This window comes from Dysidea avara, chromosome 9 (genome assembly GCF_963678975.1).
Source record: "Dysidea avara chromosome 9, odDysAvar1.4, whole genome shotgun sequence".
NCBI classification, from domain to species: Eukaryota; Metazoa; Porifera; class Demospongiae; order Dictyoceratida; family Dysideidae; genus Dysidea; species Dysidea avara.
The window spans coordinates 1,042,906-1,069,046 of record NC_089280.1 but is presented as its reverse complement, the minus strand read 5'-3'; the positions used below and the strand labels follow the sequence as shown (position 1 = coordinate 1,069,046).

Sequence of the window (26,141 nt, the reverse complement as noted above, 5' to 3'; positions counted from 1 at the left end):
AGGATGATACATAATGCATTTTAAAAATGTTATATTGATGTCCATATGAAGATGGGCATGTGTACGTGTGTTACATAGGAAATGGCTTGCCCACCCATTGCCCAGGCATGGCGAAAAGTCTGGCTACGCCACTGCCACACTAAGATATACACACTACAGATAGCCTCTATTTGCTTTACCTACCAGTGCTAGAGGATAACATGTTGACAAAATTTGTGACTGGTGAGCCAACAATATCAACACATTGTTGTTACAAGTGTTAACAGCTAATTGACAGGTACATTCCAGCAAGATAACATGACATATCAGATGTTACTCACTTTTACTATCAGTAGATTCCTCTTCCATGTTGTTTGCTGTGGTGTCTGCATTCTCTGATGATGATGCTGTTGCTGCTGCTTTCTCTTCAGCTAATCTCTTGTTGACGTTGCTTCAGATTAATGGCATCCTTAAAGCTAACAAGACAAGTCAGTCTCTTAATAGTGACTATTAGATACTCACAGCTGATAATTCTGATCTTCTGAATTCTCATCAACTGCCAACTCTTCCATTGTACTCTGAAAACAACATAAAATGTATCCCATCATCCAATACACAACAATACATTTACAAACATGTTCAATAAGGAGTGCAGGCGGGCACATCAGGTTTCTTGAAATAAAATAACATTCACGCATATATGTGTGCCAATACTTGCATGTGAGCCAACAAACTCTACACTTTCAATTTTCTCGGCCATGTGAGCTACAACCACCAGTCTTGACTAACAATTTTATATGGGATAAATTGATATGCAAAGGATAGGTAGATGAGTGAAAGGTTATAGTAGTACCTTAACCCACGAAAATATGACAAAACAATTAATTTTATACATCTCAAATAAACTCTCAGCCAAATATTTTTGGTCCCAAAGTGTCCATTATAGAAACAATAGAAACAAGGTACCTGGGTCTAATGTACTTCGTGGACTGGACTCACGGACTGAGCTGGAAAAGCTTCTTAACAATAATCCAGGGATTATCCATCTCTTGGAATGTTGGAGACACATTATCAAGCATCAGCTGCTGGTATTGCTCTTCCTTACAAATCACTAAGGTCGCATGTGCACTAATTTCACAAAGCATGTGTATTCTCGTGTGTACCGTTAGTGATAGAGGCTATTGTTGTAGTGCAAGTTTTATTGCTTTGTTGCTCCAGTATTTAGCACTAACGTTTAGATTTTAGCTAGTGATGACTGATGAGCCAGTAATTGAATAGCTACAGTCCATGCCGCCTGTCTACTCAATATCTAATAGTAAGTTATATACCAATTTTGCAGGCCGATGCATATTCACTATAATTAAGGCTAGACCATGTAGGAATAGCCATGCCACCCTACAAAACTATATAGCTCAACTACTGTCAAACTTTTAAAATATTCTAATAATTTAGTGCACACGCAACCTTCGTGACTTGTAAGGAAAAACAGTACCAACAGTTTAAGCTTGATAATGGTGTCTTCAGATAGAAAACACCTCGATCATTGTCAAGAAGCTGCAGTTCATGAGTCCAGCCTGCAAGTCTAGTCTGCGAAATGCATTAGACCAGGTACCTGCAGTCAGTACATGTTGTCATAACTACATTAGGTGACTGAAGATAACTGCTCCCTACAGACAGCATAGCTGAAATGTAAACTTGTCATTAGCACAAAATTCACAACATGTCAATGGTTGGTTGTGCATGGTCAACATAAAGACTACCAAACTATTGAGAACATGTTACTAAAGTCACTAAAACTATTATGTGTTAGTCTAATATGTCAGGGGTGACTCCAGGGGGGTTTCTGAGGTTTCTGGAAACCGGTCATGTTCAGATCAAGATACTCTAATAGAGCAGTCAATCACCCTAATAAAGCAGTCACAGTATTCAGAGCAGCAGTGTAGCAAGCTATGTGGGGATTTTTATGTACTTTATCAGTGATATAGTTAGTGGAGGGCAGCAGGTAGTTACCTTTCTTGGTCTTCACCAAAAATCTAGCTATGCTCTTGATCAGAAACCAGTCACCAAATATCCTGGAGCCGCCTATGTATGTGTATAGTTTGTTTTGTTATTAATAGAAACACAATGTAGTAGTCTCTGCTGTTAAACATGACAGTCCAGTATATGTGTATTACTGAGTTATACTCACCACTAGTAATTCTCTGTTCACTTGAAGTTGCTGTAGTAACGACTCTTGCTATATATGGATAATACATAACACATACTGAAAATAGAAATCATTAGCTAAAACGAATTAAAATGATCATCATAATAACAACAATTATAACATAACAAAATAACAACTTTTATACCCTTTTATGGAAGTTTCACAGAATCAAGAAAGTTTCAATACATATTTTCTCAATGAAAGTAAAGGCATGGAGCAATCATGAAATTGTATTTCACAAAACATTTGTGACCGTTTCAGCGAAAACCCGTCTAGTTCATACAAGCATGCGTTTTGAGAAAAAGCTAAATTAAAAAAAATTGGTGAAATTATGCGTGTTACAAAAAATTTTAAGCAAGTGTTAATCGAGCCATTACTCAGAGGAGGAAGACTCAAATCAATTAAACTTATACACCATCTTATTCGCCTACTCATGGGGAGTTTTGTTTAATTTGTGTAATGGTTTGTGTGTCACGTGTGATGTGGTAGACATTAACAAAATCGTTGCCGTTTCTTTGCCTTCATATGCCTATGCGCAAGTAACTGCCAGGCGAAAACTCAACCTTGGTCAATCCTCCAATCCATGCTGAACACTATAAGCCAAATCCCAACTCTGTAGACTACTCCAAACAGAAGTTACGGCTGCAAATGTAAGCACCTGTATAGTTTATTTTTAGTATAGTCACAGTACAGATCGATTTCCTTGCTCTTCCTACTATCTAGTGCTGTAATTCCAAAACTATTCACCATAATCAACTGAAATTTTGGTGAACCATTCCTTGAACAATACGGATAATGCTGAGAAAATAAAAAGAAATTGGAAGTTCTGTGAACTAGACGGGTTTTTGTTGAGATGGACAATGTGAATACATTTATATTAGACTTGTAACCAAGACTGATAATAATTACTGTATTGACTCTTAAAAATCTAATTATGACAGTAAGTGTATGTTCTATTAGAGTATTTCCATGGTGTTACAGGGGCGTAGCAGCCTTACCACTTTCTAGCTATCTCTACCAAAACAATAGAATGTAAAAAAATCGTGCGCAGGTGAATATACAGTTGGTACAAGCACATGGTGAGGCACGTGATTAATGGATACTTCGTCAACACAATTTCCTGAAAAGTCGCACCAGCCTAGATGATTTAACTTTCCTAAACGTACTTTTGGACAGACACAGCTGATAAGAAAGTCGTTTCAACCCTGTTGGTCCAACACTTGGACTTGGCTCCATTATGACGAAGGTAATGATACTGTAGTTTGTTTTATTTGTGCTAAAGCTGAGCAGAAAGATTTACTGAGGTTGAAATGCAAGGATGTCGCATTTATTTCTAAAGGGTTTATGAACTGGCAAGACGCAACCAATTGCTTTCGTCGACACGAGCAGAGCAAATGCCATTTGGAATCTCTTCAGAGCTTCCAAAAACTGTTGCTGATCGTTAAGTAGTGTTCACGCTCACAACAAAGCATTCAATCGAAAATGTTTTTTGAAAATTTTGTAAAATGTACAGTCTTAAGGATGTCAAGGCATAGCACTATGTGGTCATCATGAGGAAGAGAGTCATTTTATTCAGTTTTGTAAGCTTCGGGCTCACGACAGTAATGAAATGAGTAGATGGTTGGATAATAAGAGTGACAAGTATCTGAGCCCTGACATTCAGAATGAATTGATTCAACTGATGTCATCAAGTATGTTAGAGTCAATTGCTTCAGATATAGAGTGCCAAGTACTTTTCAATCATGGAAGACGAATGTGTTGATGTGTCAAATCGCGAGCAGCTTACCATCTGCCTTCCCTGGGTCGATGATTCTTTGGAAGTCCATGAGGATTTCTTGTGTTTGTATAACATACCAGACACAACAGCAGATACTATAACAGCAGGTATTAAAGATGTGTTGAGTGAAATGAAGCTTCAAATTCAGAGGTGTCACTGTGAAAAAAGAGGGATATAAGATGGTATTTCCAGTGGCTTATTGAATACAAAAAAGCTTGGTATAACCTGTATTATACTAACAATCCCACATAAGGCTTTAGTTAATGTGTTAAACATACTGAAACCATATATGTGATGGTATAGTGTGGGAATTATATCAGATATAAGCTATTTCAAGTATTGTGGTAATTAAACTGAAACCATACATGCAATAGTATAGTATGCATTATACTAAAGTATAAGATGAGTATAATACAGGATTTATATTAAGGCTTATTTGTATTCAATAAGCCACTGGAAATACCATATTATATCCCACCTTTTTCACGGTGTGTAGGGGACAGTGCTATGATGGTGCTTCTAGCATGGCTGGTTCTAGACGGGGAGTTGCTCGTCAAATTTTAGATGAGGAAAGCAGAGCATTATTTACACATTGCTATGGACACTCTCTGAATTTGGCTATGTGTGACACATTGAAAAACTGTAAATTAGCTTGTGATGCATTAGACACAACCAATGAGATTAGCAAGCTTATTAACACCCAAACACAACTACATGTTTGATGAGCTAAAGAAACAGCTTACTGCTGAGACTACAGGATTTCGTGTGTTGTGTCCCACCAGGTGGACAGTGAGAGCAGCGAGTTTAAAGAGTATACTGGATAACTACACAGTGATGCAGGAGCTTTGGGATGCTGTACTGGAAACTGGGTTGGATGTAGAGGTGAGATCATGCATTACTGGTGTGAAAGCTCAGATGGAAAATTTCAATTTCTTTTTTGGAGTTTACATTGGGGAGCTTGTGCTTAGCCATGGTGATAATCTGTCCAAGACACTTCAAAGCAAGACTATATCAGCAGCTGAGGCACAGAAGGTAGCCAAGTTGACTATTACCACTCTAAATAGAATTCGGAGCTCTGAATAATTCAAATTATTTTGGAAGCTTGTTGTCCAGAGGTCTTCAACCTTTGATGTTTCTGAACCAGCTTTGCCAAGGAAAAGACGAGCTGCTAGCAGATATGAAACTAGCACAGGGGATTCCTATTTTCCAAGTGAAGTTGAGGATTACTTCTGTCAGATTTATTTTGAAATCTTGGACTTGGCAATTAGCTGCATACAAGCAAGGTTTGGTTTCAGAACATACCAAATGACATAAAGCCTGACAGGGTGAGAGTTACAGTGAAGACCTTGTATCTGTTACCTCATTTTACGGTGATGACTGTTCACCATCCACACTTCAAGTTCAACTGCAGACATTGACAACACAGTTTGAAAGTAAAGGTTCTGTCACATTACCAGACATTGTGATGTATCTCAAATCATTCACTGGAGTTGAGCTATCTATTTACTCTGAAGTTGTAACACTGCTTAAGTTAATCTTGGTCAATCCAGCAACGAATTCTACAAGTGAAAGGATCTTTTCTGCTATGAGAAGGATAAAGATGTATTTACGTTCCACAATGGGACAAGCTCGATTGAATGGATTAATGGTGTTACATGTTCACAAGGAGAAAACTGCTCAAATTTCTTTATTGAAAATAGCAAACACTTTTGTAAATAGTGAATATAGAAAATCGGTTTTTGGGACATTTTCTGCTGCTGACATGTAGCTAGGCATTTTGTTAGCCATAAAGGTTTGAGCTACATTTGTATAATAAATCATTGTTGATTTCAGAACAATTAATGAAGGTTGATTTATATTATTTGTGTACAGTCTTGCATGCAATGGGTTATGTTGCCATAAAAAGTAGCTATGATGCAGATATATATCAATGAGATTAATGCAAATTTTTTTTTTGTCCAAAATACTCTAATTTTGCTATATTCAGCAATGACAAATGTTTAAAAATTTTCCAGGGTCTGTGCCCCCCCCCTTAACCCCCTGCATTCTGGGGGACTGCGATCCCCAGATCCCCTGCTATCTAGGTCAGTAGCCTGACCACTTCAAATTTTACTGCTACGCCCCTGTGTTATGTTACTGTCTTCAACTACCTGAACACCTTATTGTATCATAAGATGAGATGTCACTGCATGAAAACAATGGAGTGCGTTCTGATGCTATATAGGCAGATTTTTTTTTCTTTTTGAGGATGTAACTTACACTAATACAGTGGAACCTCAGTCATCTGGACCCAGATTCTCAGTTGAAGGGACAATGCAATGGAAGGAAGCTGTTTAAGCACAACCTGTCATTATTTCACGGACCGTAAAAATGGATATCTTAGCTTTTGCTCCGTTTATTACTACCAAACTATGTGCACTATCCACGTGCTTTACAAAGAATGGTGCAGTGTTCCGCATGTCTAGGTCGACCAAGAATATATCATACGGGTGGGAGAAGTGTAATGCGAAGATGATATCTTGGCAATTTAGAAGAAATAAAGATTTAGCAGAACTACCAATGAATACTGATGAATCAGAGCACGCTAATAATAGATGAGATTAGTTCTCACATTTTCCCACTTACTGACACAAATCACTAAACTTCATGAAGTGTTCCCAGTGTCCCTTGCAGTAATTAACTGGCACCACTCCTCACTACTGTATACCACCAACCCGTTGCTGTTGCCAGAGCTATATAATCTTTGCTGCTACCTCTCAATCATTTGGCTTAGCTAAAACACACAACAGATAACAATAAGGTAAATGGAGGGAACTTCGTGACTGGGATAACTTCGTGAATTTTTGCTTTGGTGGGCTGTAACTCTCAAACCACTTAAAGAATATTTGTGTTGAAGATAAACCAGGCCATGCTATTTACCTTGACATCAGCAAGGCTTTTGATTCAGTGTCACATATTATTTTACTGGTCAATGGGCATAACTGGTACTCTATGGTCTTAACTATTTGACTAATCATTATCACAGTTGCTGTACTGTACGCAAGTTTGGCATTGTCACCAAATGAAAGACATTGCAAACTTTGAAAGGATTCAATGTCATGTCACCAAACACATCTCGAACAATTACACCAGTTGTTATAGAGACCATTTGATAAATCTGAGGCTCCTTCCTTTAAGGTACATATTAGGACATACTGTTTACTATCAAATCCACCAAGTTACAAACTAATCAGTTCAACTTCAATAACTACTTCACTTTCAACTCTACTAATACTAGATCAGGTGCCAGTAACAAACTCTTGTTACCTCAACATCTCTACAACATATCACGACATTCTTATTTTCATCATTTACCATGCCATGCCAATTCTACATGTCAGTTTGTTTGCTGAAATCTAAACTGAAATCGTATTTGTGGGATTATTTCCTGAGAAACTTTGAAAAATAACTGCACTCTAGATTACTTATGTCCATGCTCTAGATATCACCAAACTAAACCTCCAACTACCAATTATAATTTAATTATGTAATTATAAGTAGTTAGTGATAATTGTATGTTGCTATGGTTGCTACCAACAGACCTTTGGTGTTTCCACACCACAAAGCCTAAATAAAAATAATAATTACCAAAGTGCTAGCTATTCTGGTTTTCATGCCAGCTCAGTTTGACTGAAGTACTGTAGCACGCACTGAAATTTCCTTAAACCGCCTGAGGCATTACTATAAGATAGTTGCAGGACTGATTTGCTTTTCTGGCATGTTTTCCAATTACACAAGATTAGTGGTGTTGCTAGCTTTGTGTCAGACATTCACAAAGTTAACTCATACGCGATTTTGACACAGCCAGATGCTTTGTACCATATCTCCGTAATGGCTGGGTCAAATCACTCATAATTTGGTGCACATAGAATACATTAATGTAAGTTGCTTGTACACAAATTTAGCTGCAATTGGTTTGGTTGATCATAAGTTATGAACACGAATTTAAAATGTTCATGGAGTTACCTCCATTTACCTTACACAAAATACATAATTTTATGTAAATGCCTAATGTTACTGTCCACTGACTTCTTCACTGTTAGTCCTTTAGTATCAGGTTCATACTTGCCAGAGCCAATTTCTGAATAAGGTGTTATATCAGGGCAGTTTGGAAGAGACGTAAGCAAGCATGCAAACGGGATTGTGCATGTAGCTACATTGCCCTTGTGTATTTTGCTGTAGTACTTCAACATATGAAATATTCAGTGATGGTCCAATTTCTGATGGACAAGATCAAGAATTGTATGTCTGAAATGCATGTACTTAATTAACTCTTCATCTACTGTCCTTTATTTTATAGACTACATAGTTCCTCAGTAATTGTGGACCAGTTGATTTCTGTTTTGTTTTTCAACTCCGGTTAGACCTAATACACTTCAAAGAGGGAGTAGCTGTGGACAGCATATCTTTGGGTAAGTCATGTACGTAGGCCATGAAGTATACTATTGGGAAAATGAGGTGGACTTGTGTTTAAGAGGTTGCTACAATATGAGGCTAGCTATATTGGATTGGTGCCTCTATAGTGTGTATGTTGTAACTTTTATACCGTGTTCACATACATCCATAGGTCAACAAACTCGTTCCACAAAGTTATCCACATGACGACATTTGCCACACTAAGGCCTTTGTTCCTGACCTGATGGACTGGTTTGTGATGGCTCATCTTGTGATGATTGGTCCTGCTGACCACATGCAACATGGGAAGTGCCAGTCCTACCCTGCCTCGAACCTGCAGCGACTAGGAGCTCCTGTTGTCGAGTGGAAAGTGTACCAACAAGCTCGTAAAAGCTTATTAGCAAATATTAACAAAAAGCAGAACTTACTATCACACGCTGATGATTGTCCCAAACCATTTGGGCATTCGATGCACCCCAGCTCCTGCCACTTGCAGTTTCACCGCTCCCTTCACGGTTCTTGCAGGGACTTGCTCACGATTTGCATGTGCAGCGATCTGTACACAAAATACCACGTGTCTTGCAGGGACATCTCCCGGCAAGTAGACTTGCACTAACAACCCTGGATCAATAATAAAATGGCGCTTGAAATCGTATTGGCGCATTACATGAGTTACATCAAAAGTCTCTTTGTCGGATTCATCTAGACCCTCCTCTGTTCCTTCCAACCTATCTTGTGAGTTATCCTGCCACAAATTTTAAGTGAAGTCCACAGCTGAGGATGATGATGCCATTTCGTGTCACACAATAAGAATGAGTAATAATTATGTCACTTGTTATGGTTACGTGGTTCCTGTTGCTTGTAGACTTTAAACGGCTTTCTTCCATCACATTGTCCCTTTACCCAAACTACAGAAATGACTGCTCCATTAGGGTAGTGACTGTACATGTTCTATTGGGATAGTTCAATACAACTGATATTTCTAATCTTCTTTATGCTATTTTAAGGTTGTTTATATACAGTTTCAGAGATACGGACTTTTCAGACTTACGGACCACCCCTGGTCCCAAGGGATTCAGATAACTGAGGTTCCACTGTATTAACTTTCCATAATTTGCATTGCCTGCAAGTATATTGGAATACCTAATAATTTGACTGTTTTCATGCTAAAATGCCATGAAAGTAATATTAAATTTCCAAAAGTTACATCTTTTCAAAACAAGTTGATGTGATACTACTAAAAACCAGGAGCCATGCAGCAAACATACCTAATTGGAATTAAATTTACTAAACTATTATTTTGTTTTGTTGCAACATACAAAATTATCACTTCAATCACAGTAATTTGTATTTCATATTGATGAAATATTTCTAATTCTGTAATTACGTTGTTATGCACTGCTAAGGAAGTGTACCTTGAAAATAAAACCATAGAATTATATTTTCAACTGTTTTATAAATTTTTCTACAGCGTTTTCTTACGCAAATTCTCCAGGCAAAGCCTCAAACTTGCTCTTAATTTTCATTTGGATATGTACAGGTATGTTTCAACTTGAAGGAATTCGTTATACCCGGTAGCCTAGGAGGCCAGTTGTGTTGTTTTTCAGCTATTTGAGTAATTTGATGTCTTTGGAAAAGGCCTTTACCAACTGGCACATACTGAAGCCTACCTGCCCAAAAGTTTAACAAAGGTTCTATATGGCCTATATTTCTCACATAAAGGCTGCTTTTCCCACGTGAGTGTGGAAAGACAAACAAATATACATACATACACACACCTTTTTGGAAAACAATTTCAGTAAACCAGGCGTCAGCCTTTGGCCAGCTATGGGCGCACACCTGGTTTAAAATCCCATCTATACAGTAATTGATCATGATAGGCTACCCATAATATCTCAGTGTTACCAGTTGTAATTACCGATAAACAAACACCAGTCATTACAGTATCTATCCCTCCACTTGATAACACACACCACAGGTAGTAGTATGGATGTCAATAGTGTGTGTACACTGACCTGTAAGTGTAGGAATGGAATACTGAAGAATTTGTGTAAGTACTTCAGTCCAAACCCGTCCTTCATGGAGCACTCTGCGTATTTGACATCAGCTGACCCCTCTGGTCTGTGGGAGCAAAATTATTATACCAGACTATCCAGAATTGCATGTCATTAGTAGGTAAGAGCTACAGACATTCACTGCTGAGAGATTTTCAGCTAACTTTATCCTATAGGGAGACCTATTAGAGGTTTCTTGAAAAATTTAGAGCCACTCAGAGAGGTATGTAATGGGGATGTTTATGGCAATATTTGACATGCCAAAAAGTTGCCACTTTTGGCAACTTGCGAAGTTGCCACTTTTGGCAACTTGCAAAAAGTGGCAACTTTCGAAGCTGCCACTTTTGGCAACTTGCGAAGCTGCCAAAAGGGGCAACTCCCATGCACACTTTGGTAACCTTGTAATGTCACCAAAATTGGAATTTTACAGTCATCCTTTATATAATTGCATTGTAAAAGAATCGATTGTGGGTTTCAGTATCCAAATTTGGCAAAAGTGATGATAATGTTTCTTGCCGATATTGGCAATTCCAAGAGATATCGGCAATTCCAAGACTTGCCGATATTGGTAACTCTAAAACTTGCCGATAATGGCAATTTCCAAACTAGCCAATATTGGTAATTTCCAGATTCGCCAATATTGGCAATTTCCACACTGTGATGATAATGTTTCTTGCCGATATTGGCAATTCCAAAACTAGCCGACATTGGCAATTCCAAGAGATATTAACAATTCCAAGACTAGCCGATATTGGCAATTCCAAGAGATATTGGCAATTACAAGACTTGCCGATATTGGTAATTGCCAATATCAGCAAGAAACGTTATCATCACAGTGTGGAAATTGCCAATATTGGTAGTTCCATAACTTGCCAATTTTGGTAATTCTATAACTTGCCAAATTTGGTTACAATATACGATACCTTTCCAATTTTGGCAATTCCCAAAATTGTCAACTTTGGTAATTCTATAACTTTCCAATATTGGTACTACATGATTTCCAAACTTGTCTGTCAATTGTGGAATGCCAATATGTACGTACAAATTTAACAGTTTATGACTATGTGCAGTACAACATTGCTGATCAATTACAACAGCTAAAACAAGCTATAGCTTGCTAAAACTAATTTGGTGAATCCATAAAACGCTTTCTTGGCTTTATCATCCTTTTTGGCTTGCGAATTGCCAATGGAGTAGATGCTTTGAGCTTCTTTTGAGGTGGCTCAATCAATATTGGCATGCTCAATTGCTGTTCTTCGCTCTTCTTGTCTTCATAGTCAGCTTCTGAAGGTATGGGAGAAATGGTGTGTTCTCTCCTTGGAGTCAGAAAGCTCATTATCTGTGAAGCCTCATCATCAGTATCGTCATCGCCCTCAGATTTTGCACTATGTTCTTGCATATCGATTTCATTGGTTTTGAGAGCTGATATAGGCTCATTGCCAAACTTATCATATAGGACTTGAAGGACTGTCTTCAGGCTCTGTGACCACTGACCTATAGAGTAATATCACATTCAATCCTATTCAGTCAGCAACATTATATACCTTTGAGCTGTGGTGGGATATCTTGTGGATGTGAAAATGGAATAGAATCTGGCCACCACACTGGCTTCTCTCCCTTCCAGTCTATGTTCAAATCTTTTGCTATACCAACAATAATGCTGGCAAGCGTCCTGCCATTCATTTCACAGATGGGCTGAGGTAATGTTGGTAGCAATAAAATAGAAGTACCAGCATCACTCATTCTCGGCTGTGGGGTCTTGAGATTTTTCAAAAACTCTTCTTTTTGCTCCTTTACAATAGATGTCATTCGATCATCTCCAACAACAAAAAGACCCCCAGTCCAAGTTGTTGCATATGAAAAAACACAAGGAATGCCATATTCCTGCAAATCTGCAATCTTTTTCGTGATTACTTCTATTCTTCTCCTTGCATCCCTTGAAATCATCTTTCCCTTAGTTGCCATCTTCAACAGGGCAACAACAGAGTTACCATAAGAAAATGAAATACTATTTCAAGTAAGAGTTATTTTTAAGTCAAAAATTGCTACTCTCACCTGAAGTGTTGATAACCACAAAAACTTAGTTCTTTGCAATATTTAAACTTTAAGACTGACACGCCTTTTGTGCTAATAAGTCTTTGCTCTTTTACACTTGAAGTACAAAAGTTTGATCACTGTTTCACAAACAGCTGATTTTGCTTGATTCAGCAATTTAAGTTTATTGATCTATTCAGTTTTGCTGAAATAACTTCGAGAGGTGTAGCTAGAAAATGAGCAAGCCAGTGTTGCGTACTGGTAGGAGCTTTCAAATAAAGAAAGGTTCAGCAACTAAACCTTTACCACGGCCACAGATTCAGGCTGCCAGTGGAGAGTACAAGGCAAAGATTCCAGAAAAGGTATGACACCGATATGTTTGACAGGTTTCATTATTTATATGGTCTCTAGATCTGTGCACTACCTATGGAAACTGTCTATCTTCACAGTCTTCAACAATCAGGTCGATACATAATACTCAACTGCAACTGGTTTGCAGTTTCAGATTGCTTGAGAGACTGGAAAGCTTAAAGCAGAATATTGTGTACTGAAAATATTACAATTTTTCAGTAACTTATGTGACTCAGAGTCAGAGAGTTGCTATCTGTTTACATGTTCCTGCAAGGATTCTGCAATTCAAAGCACCCGCCTGATGGTAACATCAAGTTTGTTACATGAGAACTGTACCACCTTCAAAATAAGAGAAGAGAAGCAATACTGTATTCATCGAAAAATACTTCCACAACTGCATTGTGAAGAGTTTCCAATTCTAAAGCCATTTCGTGATGAAAATGAAGAGGATACATTTGAATCAGAACCAATAGCAATTTTAAGTATTGCTCCCTTATGCGTTGCTGTATTTTCAGGTCAGTGATCCATGTCACACAATGCTAAACTGTTACACCTACGTATGTATGATAAATATTTTGTTAATTTTCCTATACGTTTTTGCATAGGAGAAGATGCACAATCTGTTGGAGTAATTATGCAACAGAAAAGAGTTGAAACAAATTACAAGTGCACCTCTTGTGCAGGCCGACATTGTATTCATCTAAAGGTATAATAGCTATGATGTGTATAATTTGCCGCTATCATATCACGTGATAAATCCATACCTAAACATGTATAGCTACCACTTTTATTTTACAATGATTACATGATTCTGTAGATCTTTGAAGAGTGGTGTGACAAAACTGAATTTATTCCGGATTGCAATGAAAATGAATGTACTGACAGCCCCAAACCACCATCTGTGGTGTCATGGAAACAAATACCATACCCCCTCACAAGTGCACTAACTATGCGTCTTGCTGCCCATGAAGAAGGAACGTGGACATTTCCAAAAGATTGCATACCCACCATAAATGAAGGTACGTATACTTCTATGTGGCCTGATTTTGGAAACCAGCCCTTTTGACATATTTTAGATTATAGAAAAATTACTACATAAATGAAGCAATGAATTGTCACTGCACATTACGAAACTTTCGCCACAGCTAGAGCTACGTACGTATTTATGGCCTTCAAAACTGTGGTGTGCAAGTACATACCTGTCTATTTAACTTCCCACCAATTTAGATAGTTTATTGCCCGAATGATGATCCGGGAATATGAATTGGGGGTAGAGGGTGGGCACCATCTAGGCTATAAATGAATGGGGATGGCAACAGCCACCACGTCAAATTAAATAATACAGGCTCTGATTGGGCTAATATGAAGAAAAGTGCACACACCAGAGTTACTCTTTGTATATGTGACCCTTAGGTGACTGCTGCAAACATGGCAACCTTTGGGATGATCAAAATCCGATAGACAAAAATTGGATTGCTGGAAATACTGTGATAATTTTCAAAGAAAACATTGCCATCCATAACAAGCAGCGGAAAGTGTATTATAGACCTGCTATTGGGGAATGCGATTGTAAACTCCAGTATGATGGACAGGAGCACCTGCTATTCAATTTAGACAACACAAGACTGTTTTATTATGGCTTGCTATTTCAATACTTAAACCTGATGCTGGAAGGGAGAAATCCATTGATTGCCTACCAAAGGTTTGTAATTATTATGCATGTGACTGAATTTCAGGTTGTTGTGGCTCCCTTATGCCTCTGTGATATAGTACGTAGCTACATATGCAGGATAACACTAAATTAACAGACATCATGATCTAAAATGCTACGTATTTCCATGTACGTGTTTACACACATGCAATCTAAATCTTTGCTGAAACTAACACTATGTGAAGACTTTCGGGTTATTCTGTTGGCTTGATTTTTAGGCATGAGTATACGTATACGTAGCTTAGTACTATAGCTAACGAACATATGAAACTATTAGGAGTAACTATGCTGTACTGGTATGTAGTATACAGTACAGTAAGGTGTTTAATTTACTTCAGAGCTATCATCACCATTTCTGTTACATTGAACCCATATACATTACAATGCTATGAAACCTTTGTGGGATATAAGCCAGTTACATATGTGACCGGATTTGCGAAAAGGTACCTTTTTCACACATTTGACACCCTCTCACTTCAAATGCCATAACTTGACAATGCTTTATTAGAATCACTCCCCTTGTATACCATCTTATTGCCAGATAGTTTAGCTTCTCTCATGTGAAATTTCAGGTCATTTGGGATAACTGTGTATGAGTTATAAGCTATTGAAGTTCAAAAAATGGTCAAAATTAAATGTGTGGAAAAGGTACCTTTTCGCAAAACCTTTTCGCAAAACCTTTTCGCAAATCGGGTCACATATGTCACAGCAGTCATAGGATATCTTGTGTTATTAACATTCATACCACACTTTACTTCACCTCAAACTCTGCCTCACCTGTGTGCTAACAAAGACATCCTACACCTGCTGTGATATAACTATAACTTATTAAATATTGATTACTACAGTGAGTTGTAATTACAGCAATTGAGTTACTGTATATGCTGGTGGCTAAGATATTGGCCTTTGCATAATTTTTGCACTTTTATTTCAGATGCCTTGAAAGAACTTACCTCTGTCTTGGAAGCAATGCTGCACCTTCAATTTATTTTTTGCGAAAGGCATGGTATTCCTTCAGTCGTCTAATAGATGTCCCAATCAAGGAATCCTTTATCTGCCCGATTTGTGGACCATCCCCAGAGACCATAGTGTGTGATGGCACAATGATAGGTATGCATAAGGATCTGATACCTGCACTGAATGCAAACTATGTGAACAGTAATGACCAATCTTCAGAAAATATCAAAGGCAGTGTGCATGCTGAAAGAATTTTGGTTAAGGCAAAGAAGGGTCGAGAACTGCTTCTAAGGTATTCAGGATTTACAAAAGACAGGAGGTGTATTACTCAACCACAGGAGCTTTCAACAAGAGAATTTTGTCAACTTTGCCAGACGCTACGTTTGGATGGTTTTGAAGTACTTGCGCAACTTATAGAAAGAATTGCTAAGGGAAGTGGTGAACTAACTGCTCCTAAAGCATACAGAAAGTTTTTTGCAGAAGTTGCACGCAATTCTCCAGCCTGTGGAATGGTGCAAATAGCGGGATGCAGACAAACTTGTGAAATTATTCGCTTGATTTCCAACAACTCAGTTGACATTTTCTCCTCTGAGAACCATCGTTTACTAACTACTCTGCAGCAAAAAGCGCCTATTCTAGCCTCCTTCCTCATTGCATGCCCCAAACTGCCCAGAAATGCAATCCCTCAAGATGTACAGCTTGTGTTAAGTCAGATTTTATCAACTGTACAGGCTCCATTTTGTAACCAAGCACCTGATTCATGCCACTACCCTCCACCAGACATCAACAATCATGGTCTTAGTTTTTTCCCCAACTTACACAGCTGCATAGTAATGCTCTGTATGAAGCTGACAAAAGCAAACCTTCCTGTGAGAGTGATTTCTGTCGTAAAAAGAGCTATGGGCACCCTACACTTACCCCTGGAATATTCACCATTTTTTGTCCCCATGCGGTGTGCTATGGATTTGAAATTTTGCAACAATGTGAATCTCCACGTCATCCTTTCCAAATTTTCAAAACTCGCTTTTTGAAACCTCCAAGGGCAATTATTTATGATAATGCATGCAGTTTGCATCAATACTACCTTAACAGAGAACCTGTGTTTTTTATGAACACCTGCTTTTATGTGGATCGTTTTCATTGGAAAGGGCATGTAGGATGCTCAGCTGGATACAATCTGGATGAGTACATCACAATGAGCATAAAGAGCATAAACTCATAAGTTAATGAGCAAGCCAATGCTGGAATGCAAAGAATTAAGGGGCAGCTTGCATACATGAATCACAGTAACTTTTTATTTCATTTATCGCTATTCCTTGCCATGAAAAACTTGGATGTAGTTAATAAACTATAACAACAACATTTGTAATTCATCAGTGTTATCTACAGTACTGTAAGTCACACAATGTAAATGTTTGTCAACACAATACTACATAATTAGCTATGTAGCTACGTACTGTCACCTTTACAACAGGATATATCTGGCAGTACACTATAAAGCACATGCATGCTGGGCAATTCTCAAAATTACCAAAATTGACAATTTAGAAAATCAGCAACTTTTATTTGGAACACCATTCCGTATTGTATACTGCATGAGCCTTACCAAAGTTGCTGCCTTCCGTAAAGCCCTACAGGTTCACTTATTTGTTTGACTTAAATTTCTTTTTTTTCATTCTGTAATTGTTTTACTGTGTGCGCTATTGTTTTTGTTTTTGTCCCCTTTTATGAGTGTATGTATGTACTTTAGGGAAGCACCCTTGTACAGGCTATGCCTTTTGGTGACACCCTGTCTGATGTGACAAATTAGATAATAAATAATTATTGCCAAAATTGGTAAATTACGGTAAATATAGCTAATTCAAGAACTGCCAAAATTGACACGTTGCACATTTTTGCCAATTTGGATACTAAAACCCACAAGTAATTTTCTGAATCATGTATATAAGACAGATGCAAACAGACAATTTCAAAAATTGGCAATTCTTGAATTTGCCAAAACAACAAATTTGAGAATTGCCAAAATTGGAAGAATTGTTGGCAAAATCAAGTTTTGCCAAAATTGGTAAAATCAAGTTTTGCCAAAATTGGTAAAATCTAGAATTGCCAAAATTGACATCCAGAACTAAATTACCAAAATTGGAAGAATTGTTGGCAAATTCAAGTTTGCCAAAATTGGTAAAATTTAGAATTGCCAAAATTGACATATCCAGAAATTGCCAAAATTGGTATAATGTTGGCATGTGTAAAGTTGCCAAATTTGGCCTTGTTTCATACCTGCCTCAGATGACAATACCAATGATGTTTGTCTGGTATTAGAAAGAAACTTAAGAACAGCTACTTTACTTTGGTTTAGCTAATGTTTATACAGTAACCCACAGGTGAGACCACAGGTTGTAAACTGGTCAGTAGCCCCATCTTAGACAATAGCTTTAAACATCCAGCAATGACAAGATTCTTCTAACTAACACATATTGTAACCTAATAGGTAACCCATCATAGCTACTAGTATTATAACTATAGCTACACACTTACCTCTCCAAAAACTCCACAAAGTTCATAACCTCAAGGGTAGTCACTACTCGGTGTTCTCCCATATCCCTGAAGTTACCCTACACAACAGTGTTGTTGTAACATGGAGTATGGAGATCGGTCTTACCATCACTACTATCGGAATGTGGTATGGAACTAGAGGTAATTCTCGAGTCACATACTGGTACGTCCTACAAGACAGACAACATCACATGTTAGTACTACTACAATGAATCATGTGACTGGTGTGTGTAGTGACACAGTACACACATAATCCAAGACTGTTGCAATACGCTTGATGATGTGCAATATATTTGGTGGGAGCACGGACAGACGATGCGGATTAAAATTTTTTGTAATGGATGATGACACAAATCTTTACACACACACACACACACACACACACACACACACATACACACACACACATACACACACACACACATGCACGCATGTACACCATACACTGAATTACACTCAACACATTACAGTTCAACACATTACAGTATATAAAGTGATATACCATTGTTTGGTCATGTCAAACATAAAGATCACTCCATGGGTACCCTTGTACACATCAAGGAATTGAGCATCCAATGGTTGATCAGCTGGAGTCTGTGTAGGGTAGTGAGTGACACACAAAGTGACGTGTGTAGGGTAGTGAGTGATGTACAAAGTGACATGTGTAGGGTAGTGAGTGACATACAAGGTGACATGTGTAGGGGAGTGAGTGACATACAAAGTGACGTGTGTAGGGTAGTAAGTGACACACAAAGTGACATGTGTAGGGTAGTGAGTGACATACAAAGTTATATACTACACTACACAGCAATATTCCACCTGAACGTCTGGGTCATTGAACAGTTTTAAATTTCCTTTTTTCTTCTTCTTTTGGATTTTCCCTGTGACATAAAGACAATACAACTAACAGAATATGGTACCTGTAATGTGTGTGTATGTAGTGTATGTGTGTATGTATGTAGTGTGTGTGTGTGTGTGTGTGTGTGTATGTAGTGTGTATGTATGTAGTGTGTGTGTGTGTAGTGTATGTGGAGTGTGCGCGTTGTAGTGCACTGTGTGTGCATGTGTGTGTCTGTCTGTGTCAGCCTGCAGTTGCCGACCTCCACATGGTAGTCCTGGAAACACATTGTGGGCTTCCGCTGGTCCATTCTTCAGAATGGCTAATGATAGTGATGTGGCTAATGACCCCCCCATGATCGTGTGGTGGAGACCAGGTCTGGGCAGGGGTCCCCACAGACGGGAGTTGCAATCCCACCTATAGTATGTTCACGTTGAGCTGAATCCTCAAAAACATTTAATAACTCATGGATGCAATTACACATGATCTTGAAATTTGGCGCATTTGCAGTACTGCTTGATCCGCTAAAAATATTTCAAAATCTTGTTGTTCAAATGTTTGACATAATATTTACGGCCAATCAAAATTTTCACAATACATTTCCTATGGAGAAGCCATATAAATACAATGTCCATTAGAGCCCTTTCCCGAACTTGTAATGGAGCCAAACTGTATGTGTCTGTTGTTGACACCTTTGCTGTTACCAATAATCATCTGGTTGGCTGAAATGTTAACTCTGTTGAGAAAAAATCCACTTTTAATTCTTAGCTGTTTTTCAGGGTTCAGCTCAATGTGAACATACTATATAAGTAGTAAGTATTCTCTGTACAAGAAGGCAGATACTGTAGAAGTGTGAAGCTATTGTCCTAGCACAGGCATATCTCTGTGGGATGCTGTCTTCACCACTGTCAGCATACCATGCTGTATACTGGCACTTGGAATGCTTGTTTGCTGGTGGAATTGTCAGGTGTGCAATGCCCTCTCAGTGTGATCACTGTGGATGTGACAGAATTTTCCATCACAAAGGTGACCTCACCTGTCACCAGCAATACTGCTCAAGCTGAGGTCCAGATTGATCCAGGACCCTGCTGTTGTCATTTGACAAGTGTGTGTGTGTGTGTGTGTGTGTGTGTGTGTGTGTGTGTGTGTGTGTGTGTGTGTGTGTGTGTGTGTGTGTGTGTGTGTGTGTGTGTGTGTGTGTGTGTGTGTGTGTGTGTGTGTGTGTAGTCTGTATATTAATGATAACTACCAATCACTGACCAATCATTACACACCACAATTAGTTGGGTACTATAACAAGTGTTAGCTGTTCAGTCTATAAGGTTTCTGTCATAGTTCTCCAACCAGTAAAGATAGTTGCATGAAAGAACAAGCTATACAAACATACAGCTAGGCTTGATTTCAGTGACAAATATTAGATGTATGCATGTTTTCCAGTTTGTTGTACAGACTCAAACAAAATAAATAAAAGCACTGTTTGGAGTTGTAGTATTTGGAGTTGTAGTGTTTGGAGTTGTAGTGTTTGGAGTTGTAGTGTTTGGAATTGTAGTGTTTGGAGTTGTAGTGTTTGGAGTTGTAGTGTTTGGAGTTGTAGTGTTTGGAGTTGTAGTGTTTGGAGGGTTGTGTGTCTACCAGTAGAAGGTTAAGCATAGTTAAAAGCAACTCCATGGTTTCATAGTAGCTTGACAGACATGTTGTCCGTCCTTAACAGCCACCAAATGGATGTGTGTGTGTACTGTGTGAACCTTATTACTATTTCAAGTATTTACATAGCTAATGATGTGTACTTTCTTGGTGGCCACTTCAACTTAATTAATTGTTTACAGGCAATATCTCAAATACAACATTGGTAGGTCAGCAAATAAATTAAAATATTTGTATAGCGATCAGTCAGTCTAAAAACAGTACAAAACTACAAAATACAAGCAATTGTGGTGTTGATGAAATGGCAAAAGCTTGTTTGCAGCCTAGTGTGTTATGAGAAGATATTTGTAAGCAGTAAAATGCATAGGAAAGAATACAAGGCTCTTGCAAAGTAGGTAGTGACAAGACTAGCAGGCCTGCCAACCTAGGAAATAATAAAACTTTGAGACTTTCTCTTGGTGTCCAGAATAGATCGCTGTATCTGCATAGCTTAAGTAAGTATAGCAGGTGACATAGCCTCAAACTATGCCTGGAACTGCGACAAGACCAGCAACACATACACATGTCCATCTTCATATTATGGGCATCAATATAACATTTAAAACAAGTGCATCATTAAGCTACATATGCATGGATTTCTAGACCTACAGCAAGTGTACGCAGGAGTCTTCTCACTTCTCCAGCTAAATAGTTATGTTCAGACTATAAGCCATTACTCAATCACTAATAATTTGAAAGCACAAGGCACTTACAATATCACGTGATGATATGGATTGAGAAATATCAATTTCTACTTAGAGACTGATGAATGAAATTCATACTAAACACATGCTACATACCTAAAACATGCTGTATAGCTGGGTGAAAGTGCTCATGGTGTCACTCTAGCTAGTTAAGCACTTTCACCTTCAATGAAGTAGGCTCACCTCTTGAGTTCTGATCTTGTAAACTCAAGTCCAGTCACTGCATGTCCATTTCACTAGCGTTAAGTAAAAGGTTCAAAGCCAGTATTTCACGACTTTATCTCAATCCCCACTGTTTTCCTGCTTATAATCATGTGATTGCATTTCTATTAAATTTGTTGCCTAACATTTATAGTTGTACCATAATCAAGTTAGCCCGGGGGAACACCCAGGGATATGCCCTGGAAAGAAATGACACAGCAACTTTGGATGTTTATTTGTGGTCTTGCATGCCAGTCAATTTATTTATTATTATTACTGTGTCAACTTCGCAAGCGAAGACTTTACACGGGGGGGTTATGCAATTACAATTGATTAATCTGATTCTTAAATTGTTCAATAGAGGTAATTTCCTTGATGTGATTAGGTAAGTAAGTTATTCCAGATATTACAAGCATTAGGTCCGAACGAGTGCTGATAAGTGTCTGTTCTTGCAAATGGAACTAAAATATTATTCATGTGAAATCTTCTTGTGATGGTGGATTCTGCTGTTGTTGTGGTATTAGATGAAATGATGTCACTGAGTGGGACACATGTCAAGTTATGAATGATGGAAGCACAAACGGAAGTTATGTCTACGGGTTTCTAGTTGTTGCCACTGAAGTTGATGAATTATACTTGATACACTGCTAGTACAATAAAAATTGTTTGCAACAAACCTTGCAGTTCTTCGATTAATCTTCTCTAACTTCTCTATGTCTCTTCTTTGCCATGGCGACCAAATGATACTTGCATATTCTAATTGTGGTCGGACTAAGGAAAAATAGGCAGTTTCTTTAAGATGTTGTTTATTTAATTTAAGATTGCTTCTTAGGAAGGACAATTAAGGTACGGCTGGCTTTAACAGTAATATTGTGTATGTTTGGACCACTTAAGATCTGATTGTATAGTAATGCCCAGGTACTTACAATCTAATCCAAAACAGCCAAGCTGTAAAAAAAGTGTGCGGCCCTCAGAAAGGCTATGGTGAAAAAAGATGTGAAATCCAAGGTGGCGGCCAAGAAATGGCTGTGATGGTAGGTTAATGGTAAAAATTTTAATAATGACAATTCAGGTAAATTTTGTGAAGCGGCACAAAAATTCACCTGAATTGTCGTTATTAAAATTTTTACCATTAACCTACCATCACAGCCATTTCTTGGCCGCCACCTTGGATTTCACATCTTTTTTCACCATAGCCTTTCTGAGGGCCGCACACTTTTTTTACAGCTTGGCTGTTTTGGATTAGATTTCATTTCTTTTTGCATTTGTATACCCCAAGGCCGGCCTATGGCCAGCTTTGGGACTTTTTTAACCTATGTTTTTTTTCTTTACTACAGGAAGAAGTAAAGATGAAGTAGATATACTTTAAATATTTTATCAGTAAATGTACAAATTATATATATAATACATATGTGACCGGATTTGCAAAAAGGGGCCTTCCACACACATCCAATTTGCCAACTTTGACAATTGATAACTTCAGATTGGAAAGAGCTATTGCCTTGAAATTTGGGCAGTGGTGATTTCTTTGCAGCTGAACTCTCCACATGATGGTTTCTTTGTAGCTGAACTCTCTACAAGGCAATTTCTTCTAGCTGATCTCTCTACAGGGAGATTTGTTTGTAGCTGAACTATCTACAAGGTAACTTCTTCTAGCTGATCTCTCTACAGGGTGATTTGTTCGTAGCTGAATTCTGTACAGGCGATGTGTTTGCAGCTGAGCTCTTTACAAAATGGTTTCTTTGTAGCTGAACTCTCTACAAAGTAACTTCTTCTAACTGATCTTTCTACAGCGTGATTTGTTTGTAGCTGAACTATCTACAAGGTAATTTCTTCTAGCTGATCTCTCTACAGGGTGATTTGTTTGTAGCTGAATTCTGTGCAGGTGATTTGTTTGCAGCTGAGCTCTTTACAAAATGGTTTCTTTGTAGCTGAACTCTCTAAAAGGTAACTTCTTCTAACTGATCTTTCTACAGGGTGATTTGTTTGTAGCTGAACTATCTACAAGGTATATCTTCTAGCTGATCTCTCTACAGGGTGATTTGTTTGTAGCTGAATTCTGTACAGGTGATTTGTTTTGCAGCTGAGCTCTTTACAGAATGGTTTCTTTGTAGCTGAACTCTCTACAAGGTAATTTCTTCTAGCTGATCTCTCTATAGGGAGATTTGTTTGTAGCTGAACTATCTACAAGGTAATTTCTTCTAGCTGATCTCTCTACAGGGTGATTTGTTTGTAGCTGAATTCTGTACAGGTGATTTGTTTGCAGCTGAGCTCTTTACAGAATGGTTTCTTTGTAGCTGAACTCTCTACAAGGTAACTTTTCTAGCTGATGTCTCTACAAGGTGGCTAGTTTGTAGCTGAACTCTCTACATGGTGGTTTCTTTGTAACTGAACTTTCTACAAGTTGACTTCTTCTAGCTGATCTTTCAATAGGGTGATTTGTTTGTAGCTTCACTCTCTACAAGGTAACTTCTTCTAGCTGATCTCTCTACAGGGTGATTTGTTTGTAGCTGAACGATCTACAAGGTAACTTCTTCTAGCTGATCTCTCTACAGGGAGATTTGTTTGTAGCTGAACTCTCTACAGGTGATTTGTTTGAAGCTGAACTCTCTAAATGATGGTTTCTTTGTAGCTGAACTCTCTACAAAGTAACTTCTTCTAGCTGATCTCTCTACAGGGTGATTTGTTTGTAGATGAATTCTGTACAGGTGATTTGTTTGCAGCTGAGCTCTTTACAGAATGGTTTCTTTGTAGCTGAACTCTCTAAAAGGTAACTTCTTCTAACTGATCTTTCTACAGGGCAATTTGTTTTTGGCAGAATTTTCTACAGGGTGATTTCTTTGCAGCTGAACTCTCTACATGGTGGTTTCTTTGTAGCTGAACTCTCTACAAGGTAACTTCTTCTAGCTGATCTCTCTACAGGGTGATTTGTTTGTAGCTGAACGATCTACAAGGTAACTTCTTCTAGCTAATCTCTCTACAGGGTGGTTTCTTTGTAGCTGAACTCTCTAAAAGGTAACTTCTTCTAACTGATCTTTCTACAGGGCAATTTGTTTGTGGCTGTATTTCTACAGGGTGATTTGTTTGCAGCTGAACTCTCTACACGGTGGTTTCTTTGTAGCTGAACTCTCTACAAAGTAATTTCTTCTAGCTGATCTCTCTACAGGGTGATTTGTTTGTAGCTGAATTCTGTACAGGTGATTTGTTTGCAGCTGAGCTCTTTACAGAATGGTTTCTTTATAGCTGAACTCTCTACAAGGTAACTTCTTCTAACTGATCTTTCTACAGGGCAATTTGTTCGTGGCAGAATTTTATTCAGGGTGATTTCTTCTAGCTGATCTTTCAATAGGGTGATTTGTTTGTAGCTTCACTCTCTACAAGGTAACTTCTTCTAGCTGATCTCTCTACAGGGTGATTTGTTTGTAGCTGAACGATCTACAAAGTAACTTCTTCTAGCTGATCTCTCTACAGGGAGATTTGTTTGTAGCTGAACTCTCTACAGGTGATTTGTTTGAAGCTGAACTCTCTAAATGATGGTTTCTTTGTAGCTGAACTCTCTACAAGTTAATTTCTTCTAGCTGATCTCTCTACATGGTGATTTGTTTGTAGCTGAATTCTGTATAGGTGATTTGTTTGCAGCTGAGCTCTTTAAATAATGGTTTCTTTGTAGCTGAACTCTCTCAAGGTAACTTCTTCTAGCTGATGTCTTTACAGGGTCACTAGTTTGTAGCTGAATTCTCTACATGGTGGTTTCTTTGTAACTGAACTCTCTACAAGGTAACTTTTTGTAGCTCATCTTTCTACAGGGTGATTTATTTGTAGCTGAATTCTTTACAGGTGATTTGTTTGCAGCTGAGCTCTTTAAAGAATGGTTTCTTTGTAGCTGAACTCTCTACAAGGTAACTTCTTCTAGCTGATGTCTCTACAAGGTCACTAGTTTGTAGCTGAGCTCTCTACATGGTGGTTTTTTTGTAACTGAACTCTCTACAAGGTGACCTCTTCTAGCTGATCTTTCTACAGTGTGATTTGTTTGAAACCGAACTCTCTACAAGGTAACTTCTTCTAGCTGATCTCTCTACAGGGAGATTTGTTTGTAGCTGAACTCTCTACATGATGGTTTCTTTGTAGCTGAACTCTCTACAAGGTAACTTCTTTCTAGCTAATTAATCTCTCTACAGGGAGATTTGTTTGTATCTGAACTCTCTACATGATGGTTTCTTTGTAGCTGAACTCTTTGCAAGGTAACTTCTTCTATTGATCTCTCCACAGGGCGATTTGTTTGTAGCTGAACTCTCTACATGGTGGTTTCTTTGTAGCTGAACTCTACAAGGTGATTTTTTCTAGCTGAACTATCTCTTTCCATAGTTGCATGAACTCCCTACAAGGTAACTTCTTCTAGCTGATCTCTCTACAGGGTGACTTGTGTGTAGCTGATGTCTATACAGGTTTCTTATTTCTAGCTGATCTCTTGAATTCTCTTCAGGGTGACTGCTCTATTAGGATGACTGCTCTATTAGAGTATCTCGATCTCGCACTTGCCGCACCAAGTTGGATTTCGTGTTATAACTCCGTGGCTTTAAGTCTGATTCTTCTACACCATTGATGAGCCTTTCTAAGATGATTACTCCATCTGTACAACGATTTTCAAAGCATTACCCT

At 38.2% G+C, this 26,141-nt stretch overlaps 3 protein-coding genes across 3 annotated transcripts in view; all 3 read right to left on the bottom strand.

The window, feature by feature from the left end:
- Positions 1-26,141, bottom strand: part of LOC136265361 (rab-like protein 6) — a 76,229-nt gene that overhangs the window by 1,408 nt on the left and 48,680 nt on the right. The window contains 8 exon segments of the mRNA XM_066060182.1: positions 321-455; positions 502-557; positions 2,168-2,215; positions 10,412-10,517; positions 18,039-18,115; positions 18,163-18,226; positions 18,559-18,650; positions 18,876-18,939. Of these exon segments, the coding sequence (XP_065916254.1) occupies positions 407-455; positions 502-557; positions 2,168-2,215; positions 10,412-10,517; positions 18,039-18,115; positions 18,163-18,226; positions 18,559-18,650; positions 18,876-18,939 (556 nt within the window). The 3' untranslated portion in view covers positions 321-406.
- LOC136266440 (uncharacterized) lies at positions 11,574-12,415 on the bottom strand. The gene is made up of 2 exons (XM_066061458.1): positions 11,995-12,415; positions 11,574-11,944 (listed from the first exon to the last, which is right to left on the bottom strand). The coding sequence occupies exons 1-2, from the start codon at positions 12,413-12,415 to the stop codon at positions 11,574-11,576; spliced, it is 792 nt and encodes a 263-aa protein (XP_065917530.1).
- The window catches only part of LOC136265364 (G-protein-signaling modulator 2-like), a 34,374-nt gene continuing 27,143 nt past the window's right edge, over positions 18,911-26,141 (bottom strand). Inside the window, exons 8-9 of the mRNA XM_066060185.1 lie at positions 21,465-22,253; positions 18,911-18,937 (exon numbers count right to left, since the gene is read on the bottom strand). The gene's annotated coding sequence lies outside the window, so the exon portion shown is untranslated. The remainder of the gene's footprint in view (positions 18,938-21,464; positions 22,254-26,141) is intronic.